Source organism: Cherax quadricarinatus, chromosome 7, assembly GCF_038502225.1.
Source record: "Cherax quadricarinatus isolate ZL_2023a chromosome 7, ASM3850222v1, whole genome shotgun sequence".
In the NCBI taxonomy this organism is placed as follows: Eukaryota; Metazoa; Arthropoda; class Malacostraca; order Decapoda; family Parastacidae; genus Cherax; species Cherax quadricarinatus.
The window spans coordinates 14,139,460-14,149,820 of record NC_091298.1 but is presented as its reverse complement, the minus strand read 5'-3'; the positions used below and the strand labels follow the sequence as shown (position 1 = coordinate 14,149,820).

General features: G+C 39.8%; 1 protein-coding gene across 1 annotated transcript in view; it reads right to left on the bottom strand.

Annotated features, from left to right (window-relative positions):
* LOC138852341 (uncharacterized) overlaps window positions 1–7,437 on the bottom strand; it is a 9,715-nt gene extending 2,278 nt beyond the window's left edge. Inside the window, exons 1-3 of the mRNA XM_070082308.1 lie at window positions 7,349–7,437; window positions 4,358–5,720; window positions 237–305 (exon numbers count right to left, since the gene is read on the bottom strand). Of these exons, the coding sequence (XP_069938409.1) occupies window positions 237–305; window positions 4,358–5,707 (1,419 nt within the window). The 5' untranslated portion in view covers window positions 5,708–5,720; window positions 7,349–7,437. The remainder of the gene's footprint in view (window positions 1–236; window positions 306–4,357; window positions 5,721–7,348) is intronic.
* Window positions 7,438–10,361: the final 2,924 nt, after the last annotated feature.

Here is a 10,361-nt window from a genome sequence, read left to right as displayed (position 1 = left end):
AGTGGTTGAGGGAAGGGCAAGTTTACCTGTACCTTGAGAGAAGGATAGAAATGATAAGAAAGACACATGTAGGATGCACATGAGTCATATCAACTTGTCAGTACTGTATACCATTATCAAGGACAGAATCCCATAGATCTTGAGAAAAATATAGACTCGCCCAGAGACTGAGGAAAGGGAAGACTTTCCTTCCACTAGAGGGAAGGTTGGACTCGCTGGGAAAAGGAAAGTCTCACCTGGTCGTGGCTGCGAGGCGAGACTGTGGTCACTCTGAGTGCTGTCAGTGCACAGCGAATCTTCTCACGCTGAAGAAACAAACACATAATTACTGCTTTCCACACACAACCAATGTCCTTAACTATACTGTTGACATAAAGAACTACGTTAGGTAGAGATGTACGACAAGAGAATAAGAACATGGAAGCAGCGGAATGCAAAGATGAATAGGGTGTGAAAAATATTTTCTGCTTTAAGTTTCACGGTTACCCTAAGGGCAACTGTGACCAGTGACGCCTGCACTACTCTGAGACCTCTCTCCCTGCTTTGGTTGCTCCCTAGCAACATTGCACATCTGATGACGCACTGAGAAGTGTGAAAGTACTTGAGCTAAAGATTTCCACCCCCAGTGGCTTGTCCTGCATTATATATATATATATATATATATATATATATATATATATATATATATATATATATATATATATATATATATATATATATATATGCTAAATTTCCACACCTCGTTGTGTATATGTATACTACAGGTATATTTCTCAATCTAGCTACATAATTTGTATTACCCTGGCTTCTAAGCTGTATGATGAACAATCGACTGCAAAAGCCTGCCGTGTAGACGAAATGTTTGAGAATAAAGGTACTTAAATATTGCACTTGTCTTACTTATCCAAGACAAGTTAGGCACTATATAAATATTCTAAAGTATCTCTTAATAAAAATAATGGATTTATTGCTAATTTAGTTACTAATCGATGCCTGTCTCTGCCTCGACCTTAAAAAAAAGCACTTAAGCTATGATGATTTATTAATTAAAGGAATTATGGCCCCATCTATGTATGATCACAGAGACAACACACAAGGGAGTTACTCCATCCAATTTACGCCGTCATAAAAACGATTAATAATGTTACAGATACGTTATACGAATACAGACAAATTTGAGCAGAAACTAATGCGTGCAGCCAGCAGTAACAGCCTGGTTGATCAGGCTCTGATCCACCAGGAGGCCTGGTCACAGACCGGGCCGCGGGGGCGTTGACCCCCGGAACTCTCTCCAGGTAAACTCCAGGTATGCGAGGGAAACTTTATAAAGCTGGCGAAACGTTATCATTGACAAAGTTTTCCACACTGTGTTGAAGCCTCCTACTTGGAGTCTACCTGGAGGGTATTCCGGGGATCAACGCCCCCGCGGTTCGATCCACGATCAGGCCTCCCAGTGGATCAGGGCCTGATCAACCAGGCTGTTACTGCTGGTCGCACGTAGTCCAACATACGAACCACAGCCCGGCTGAACTGGCACCGACTTTAAGTATCTGTCCAGCTCCCTCTTGAAGGCAGCCAGGGGTCTATTGGTAATTTCCCTTATGTATAGTTGGACACTTATGGTGTTTTCTCTTAGTGTACCAATGTCGCCCCCACTTTTCATTGACGGTATTTTGCATCACCTACCCAGTCTTTTACTTTCGTAGGGAGTGATTTCTGTGTGCAGATTCGGGACCATTCCTTCTAGGATTTTCCAAGTGTAGGTTATGATATATCTCTGTCGCCTGCGTTCCAGCGAGTACAAGTCAAGTGCTTCTAAGCGTTTCCAGTAGTTGAGGTGTTTGATGGAACTTATATGTTCAGTAAAGGTTCTCTGTACACTCTTTAGATCTGCAATTTCACCTGCTTTGAACGGAGATGTTAATGTACAGCAGTATTACAGCCTAGAGAGAACAAGTTATTTGAAAAGGATCAACATTGGCTTGGCATCTCTTCTTTTGAACTTTCTCATTACCCATCCTATCATTTTCTTTACAGTTGTGATCTTGGCACTGTTGTGATTCTTGAAAGTGAGATCCTCATACATTACCACTCCCAGGCCGCTCACATTATTTTTTCGCTGTATTGTATGATCAGAGTTTGTAGTATACTCAGTTCTAATTATTATCTCCTCCAGTTTTCCATAGCAGAGTAGTTGAAATTTGTCTTCATCGAATATCATATTGTTTTCCGTTGCCCATTGGAAAACTTGGATGATATCTTCTTGGAGGTTAACCGCGTCCTCAATAGATGACACTCTTATGCATATCCTAGTATCGTCTGCAAAGGATGACACGGTGCTGTGGATTATATCTCTGTCTATGTCTGGTATGAGAATGAGGAACAGCATAGGTGCGAGTACTGTGCCTTGAGGAACAGAGTTCTTCACTATGACAGCTTCCGATTTAACTCTGTTTACCACTACTATTTGTATTCGATTGGTTAGAAAGTTGAAGATCTATCTCCCCACTTTGCCAGTTATCCCTTTAGCATGTATTTTGTGCGCTATTACGCCTATTACAGAGTATTTTTTTTTCAATTTTGTAAACAATGAGAATTTTTTTTTCTTAAATCATCTGGATGACAACTCAACAAATGTCGGAAATGTTTTCCACACCGCTGGGTGATAAACACTCGAAACAGCGGAACCCTTTACCATAACGACGTTTCGCTCATTTAAAGCTTTGTTAATGTAATATTATACAACAAATGGAGTATGATAAATCATTGTCGTACGCACGATGTTACAGATATCTTTGTCATCTGTCATCTACCTGTCATCCACCTGCCATCCCTGTCATCTACGTGGCTCTGTCTTTCACACACAGTACTGGAGTTGAGCTGTCAAGTGCTGCGCGAACAGATAAACAGAGAAAAACTCGAGCAACAATTCCTATATAAATGATGTCGTGAGACAGTCATATGGGTCAGTGAAACAGCCTTTAGAAACATGGATGCGAAAATACTGAAAATCTTTACAAGACAAGACAGTACCGAGACACACAGCAGCGGAAGGACTGCAGCTAGGTGTAGATAAGATAGGACAATTCTGTTAAGCATTTTGCAAAATGGTTTCCCGAGCTGAAAAAAAAAAGAAATGTGAGTTACGAAGAAATGGTGATGATACTACAGATGCCTTAGTTAATACGAAGAAAGGAAACAATAAGGAAATACAAGGACACGAGATGATAAACAAAGATTTTCTACCACCATCTAGAAGAACAGTTGTAAATTGGTTGAAAAAGAATAGAAATGTGGTACTGAAAGGTCATGGACCAGGTGGCGGGGCGTTGACCAGCGGAACACTCTTCATGTATACTCCAGGTATACTCCAGGTATACTCCAGGTATACTCCAGGTACACTCCAGGTATACACAGCGAAAGAATAATGAAATATAATACAAGAACAGGAGACACAATTACAACGATAACGAGTAATTTTAGACACAGTAACACACACAAATACACACAGCGTCAGAGTTGCCAGGAAGTGGAACAATTTGGAGATTCATACATAGATTCATACATAGCTTTAAAAAGAGGTACGATAAAGCTCTTGAAGCAGAGAGAGAACGGACCTAGTAGCAACCTGCGAAGAGGCACTGTCAGGACCTGTGATTCGACCCCTACAACCACAACTAAAGGAGTACAAATAGGTGAGTACACACACACACACACACACACACACACACACACACACACACACACACACACACACACACACACACACACACACACATACACACACACACACACACACACACACACACACACACACACACACACGCACACACACATTATATCACATCACAATCATATTTTTCCCCTTCAGCACCGAGGATCATACCATTACATAAATATCAAGTAGACAAGGATGCTGAAAAGTATTAGCTTCTAGTTAACAGTGAGATTCAGTTGTTGCGTATCTATAGTTTTTCTCTGCTAAATTGCCTAAAATTATCAAATAAATAGTTAATTAATTTATAACATGGCCAACAGCTAACACCTTAATGCTAAAGGAATGTTTTCTTTCACAGTTTGCAAATGCAGTTCCTGAAAAACCATTATAAGTTATATCTCTTCAAAATTATTTACCGAATACATGAAATAAATATATTTCCCACACGCATGAATTCATTAAGAGTATAACAAATAATACTGTGGCTAGGAGAAGAAATTTTAGGCTACGTTTCTGTCAGTCCTCGAATAGTTGTGATGATAATGGTCCGTGGCGGGCATTTCAGTCCGCCACGGACCATGATCGGGTTATTTGCGAAATGTTTTAATACATAAAGACACGCGAAGACTGAACACATACCTGGATGGATATTTGGTCTGGAGTAAAGGTAATCAAACAAAGGAACAACATTTCCTTTATAACACAGAGTGTTTTTGACGTTCGGCAGACTTTACCGTCTACGATGACTTTCATCATCAGATTGAAGATGATGATGATGATGGTAGTAATGGATCTGATGGTGATGAGGATGATGGGAACGGAGAAGTACTCGTTGAAGCGACGCTGGTGATGGTGGAGTGTGAACAACATCTGAGTAGCCTCGGCTGCGTCTTGAGAAAGTCGTTCGTTATCTAGGAGAGGTGGTGGCTCTTTGGTTTTGAAGACACAGACAACGTCATTGTTCGAATTACGCACGGATTTGACGGTTTTGACTGAGTCTTTTGGCTGGACTTCCGTGGGTAAGTGTGATTTTGATCCAGTAGCAGAAGGTTGATCTGGACTGCAGCTCCAAACTGTTTGTCCAGAGAGGTGAGTCAGGAAGGCGTTAGCTATTGTGGTATAACCCGCTGTACTGATGGAAGCAATAGAGAAGAAGAGGAAGATCATGGCGGCGATGGAAAAGTTCATGATTAACTTGAGCGCAAAGTACAGGGAAAATGAAGCGTATTTCCTATACCCAGGTTGGATATTATCTGAATCCGCATCAGGAAGAGCATCTAGCAACTGTTTGATTTCCGCCAGCAGAGCTGCCACTGTAAATAGGAGAGTGAACGTTTGCATCCTGTCCCGTTGAAGTGGAAGTGCGACTTCGACGTCAGGAGTGATGATGTTGCTGAGGTGCGCTACCATCACCGCCAGCCTGGTGCTGCACCTCCACATGTGCCAGAGTAACCCCACTGCCGCCAGCACTTCTATAGTGTTGGCCACGTCTTTTGCTACTTCCTCCGTAGCAACATTCATATTATCGCCAAGCAATTTGTTTAAAAATTTATGCAAGAAATATGTGTACTGAGAAACACAATATATTGTAAAGATCCAAGACATTATTACCCAGCACCGCCGCTTCACTAAGACATTGGGAAGGTGACGCTTATCTTCTGCAGATCTGAGGTTATTACATCTCTTATTCTTTTCGGTTCCACCATCCTTCAAGGAGCAGGGGAATTTCTTTTCTGTAGCTCTAGCATTTTCTAATGATTGGGGAGGTTCCTTTACTTTATTCCCATCCCTCTTCAAGGAATAGGGAAGTATATTTCCTCCAGCTTCACCATCCTCCCAGGCGAAAGAAAGTTTCTTATCTTTCTCATTTTCAGCCTCACTGCTTTTCCAAGAGTAGGGAAGTCCACCACATAAGCGGAGAACTCGAAGACAGATGAAAAACACTTTCAGAATGGGCTTCGTGGACCAAAGCTTCATCAAACGACCCATTTTGTTGACGAAACTACGGAAAAAAAATGATAAGATCAATAATTATTACAAACACTTTATGCATCACTTCAGAATTATATTCAAACAATATTGCGAAAGAACAAATAGTATTTCAGTTACTGTTAAAAAAAAATCAATCGTCAATCTGGTGATCACAACTCAGTCTCTGAAGCGTCAGGCTGTCGATGTCACAGTATAAAATAGTGAAACACTGTCACACAGTAACAGTATACATGCCACTATACGCTTATAAAAGATGAATTTGTTCAGAGTTGCAAGCGAACACTTTAATACAGTCACTTATTAACACTGGCAGAATAACGCTGTTGAGTCAGAACGAAGTGAAACGTTAATTTATTTTGACTGGAAATATATTGTAGTAATAGCCAGAGGAAGTAATGGAGAGTAAAACCGAACATACACTTAAACCCTTTATCGGGGCTCACCCTCCTTAATCATTCTCAAATTGAGAAACTATTCTTAGAAGGTGAGACGACGGAACACACCCCTTAATTATTATCAAGTTGAGAAACTGAGGGCGAGATGACTGAGTTGACAGAGATGACTGCTGCCTTAAGAATAATTTTCTGAAAATGTCGAGTGTGTCCCCCTAATTATCAGTGGATTTTTTTCTTTCTCCAGGTTCCTCTTACACCTGCTGTCTATATTTGCGTAGTAGTAAATAGGTACCCAGAAGTCAGTTACTTGCTGTGGGTCACATCCTAGGAAAGAACCCAGCATCTTAAGTTGCCCGAAGCGTTCTAAATAACCAGGAAATTTCTATATATAGTATGCCAGTGATGCCAACAAGGTCTAAGAGTTTATCAGGCACTCGTAGAAATAATTATTGTTATTATTATTATTATTACTAGTATTATTATTGTTATTATTAGTTTTATTATAGTTTTCGAGTAATGGTCGAAGTGTAAGTACATTAAATTTCTCGTACAGCCTTTCAAGTGTTACGGGAAATTTAGTGTGTACTTTATTATACTATAAACAATGTCACAATAATAATAATAGCAACTTCTTTCGAATGTAATATAACATGCTACCCAAAAAATGGGATGCGAGTCCGTCATGGCTAAAGCCCATCCTTGAAGCCTTCCCAGAAGTCAGGAGTAAAGCAGTCAGCACTACTCAGTCTCGTGCGGTGCCGTCTTCAACAACGTTTAGTAAAATAAATAACTTTACGGCCCGATAAAGGGATAAATTACATTAAAAATTGGCTAGATAAAATCCTGAAAACTGACTACATATCGTAACATAGCGTATGAGATTCACTTTGTTTTCGGATGAATATGTCACTCTTGATGTGTATGTACTAACAACAATAATGCTTGTATACTTAAAGGGGTGTATACTGCAGTATGTATACACTTAGAGTTTACTTTAATCTCTATATTGTGGATTAAAACATTCTTGTGGTGAACAGGTTACGTGCAGAGTTAATGACTTTTGGTCTATACAATAGATTTTAAACCTAATAAGTCAACCAGCATAGAACGTATCAGGTCTAACAGTCAGTTCTATCAGGTCTAACGGTCAGTTCTATCAGGTCTAACGGTCAGTTGTATCAGATCTAACAGTCAGTTGTATCAGGTTTAACGGTCAATTCCAGTCTTGAGTTAGTCTGTATACCTTCGTATGTGTGAATCTAGAAGAGGTATAGCTATGGTTGAAGGGGAGCTACAGCGAGCACTGGTTGTGGTGTGCCAACCGCCCTGGACAACACTGTCACTTACCACTCTGATGGTTACTCCATCGATCCTCAGACAACAGTTCACCAACCCGATAATTGTTGTGTAAACAGTCACACTCACTCAAACAGTTACTTGTGCACACAGCCATGTAAGAGTGTACATTATTATTATTATTATTATTATTATTATTATTATTATTATTATTATTGTTGTTGTTGTTGTTGTTATTATTATTATTATTATTATTATTATTATTATTATTATTATTATTATTATTATTATTATTATTATTATTATCAAAACAGCATACATAAGTTTAAATGTTATATAACAAATTATACTATGCTTAAGCTCGGCTAACCAAAAAAATATATTAATTAAGCCTACTTTAGTGAAAAATTATATAAAAATTAACCTAGGATAGCAAAAATTATACCAAATTTAACCTAGGATAAAAATTATATCAAATTTAATTTAAGAAAACCAAAATTTGTTGAGTGTGACTTATTGTCACCGACATTCTTCTGTTATATAGTTACAGTTTTTTTGTATAGGTATCAAGGAATTATATAGTTCCTTGATAACGTGAGAAGTCACGAAAGCGCTTGGAATCTCACTATTCTTTCACAGTGGCTGTTTTGCATATTCTAATATCACCTGTTTACTGTGATGTTATATATATATATATATATATATATATATATATATATATATATATATATATATATATATATATATATATATACATATATATATTTTTTTTTATTATTATTATCACACTGGCCGATTCCCACCAAGGCAGGGTGGCCCGAAAAAGAAAAACTTTCACCATCATTCACTCCATCACTGTCTTGCCAGAAGGGTGCTTTACACTACAGTTTTTAAACTGCAACATTAACACCCCTCCTTCAGAGTGCAGGCACTGTACTTCCCATCTCCAGGACTCAAGTCCGGCCTGCCGGTTTCCCTGAATCCCTTCATAAATGTTACTTTGCTCACACTCCAACAGCACGTCAAGTATTAAAAACCATTTGTCTCCATTCACTCCTATCAAACACGCTCACGCATGCCTGCTGGAAGTCCAAGCCCCTCGCACACAAAACCTCCTTTACCCCCTCCCTCCAACCCTTCCTAGGCCGACCCCTACCCCGCCTTCCTTCCACTACAGACTCATACACTCTTGAAGTCATTCTGTTTCGCTCCATTCTCTCTACATGTCCGAACCACCTCAACAACCCTTCCTCAGCCCTCTGGACAACAGTTTTGGTAATCCCTCACCTCCTCCTAACTTCCAAACTACGAATTCTCTGCATTATATTCACACCACACATTGCCCTCAGACATGACATCTCCACTGCCTCCAGCCTTCTCCTCGCTGCAACATTCATCACCCACGCTTCACACCCATATAAGAGCGTTGGTAAAACTATACTCTCATACATTCCCCTCTTTGCCTCCAAGGACAAAGTTCTTTGTCTCCACAGACTCCTAAGTGCACCACTCACTCTTTTTCCCTCATCAATTCTATGATTCACCTCATCTTTCATAGACCCATCCGCTGACACGTCCACTCAAAAATATCTGAATACGTTCACCTCCTCCATACTCTCTCCCTCCAATCTGATATTCAATCTTTCATCACCTAATCTTTTTGTTATCCTCATAACCTTACTCTTTCCTGTATTCACCTTTAATTTTCTTCTTTTGCACACCCTACCAAATTCATCCACCAATCTCTGCAACTTCTCTTCAGAATCTCCCAAGAGCACAGTGTCATCAGCAAAGAGCAGCTGTGACAACTCCCACTTTGTGTGTGATTCTTTATCTTTTAACTCCACGCCTCTTGCCAAGACCCTCGCATTTACTTCTCTTACAACCCCATCTATAAATATATTAAACAACCACGGTGACATCACACATCCTTGTCTAAGGCCTACTTTTACTGGGAAAAAATTTCCCTCTTTCCTACATACTCTAACTTGAGCCTCACTATCCTCGTAAAAACTCTTCACTGCTTTCAGTAACCTACCTCCTACACCATACACTTGCAACATCTGCCACATTGCCCCCCTATCCACCCTGTCATACGCCTTTTCCAAATCCATAAATGCCACAAAGACCTCTTTAGCCTTATCTAAATACTGTTCACTTATATGTTTCACTGTAAACACCTGGTCCACACACCCCCTACCTTTCCTAAAGCCTCCTTGTTCATCTGCTATCCTATTCTCCGTCTTACTCTTAATTCTTTCAATTATAACTCTACCATACACTTTACCAGGTACACTCAACAGACTTATCCCCCTATAATTTTTGCACTCTCTTTTATCCCCTTTGCCTTTATACAAAGGAACTATGCATGCTCTCTGCCAATCCCTAGGTACCTTACCCTCTTCCATACATTTATTAAATAATTGCACCAACCACTCCAAAACTATATCCCCACCTGCTTTTAACATTTCTATCTTTATCCCATCAATCCCGGATTTTGTTGTGCTTTTAGTGTTTCGTGTATATTCCTTTAATTCTCATGACTTGCCGAAATTTTTCATTTTTTTTTTTACTTAGCAAGTCAGTAGATACCTTGCTTTGCATCTCAACTCTTCACTGTAACCGAAGAGTTAGATCTCTCTCTCTCTCTCTCTCTCTCTCTCTCTCTCTCTCTCTCTCTCTCTCTCTCTCTCTCTCTCTCTCTCTCTCTCGGTAATTGAAGGGAAGGCCCGAAAGGATTGTTTACTAGCTTGGCACTACATCCCGCAGATCCTGCACCATGACTGGTCTCGGGAAGTTCACCTGGAGGTTACCTGGAGAGGGTTTCGGGGGTCAACGACCCGGTCTGAGACCAGGCCAAAAAAAGTATATATATTAAAGAAGATAAGAACGGCATGAGAAATCATTTGAAACAATAATTTGTAAATATTTCCACTATACAGGAACTCGCTGTCCTCTTC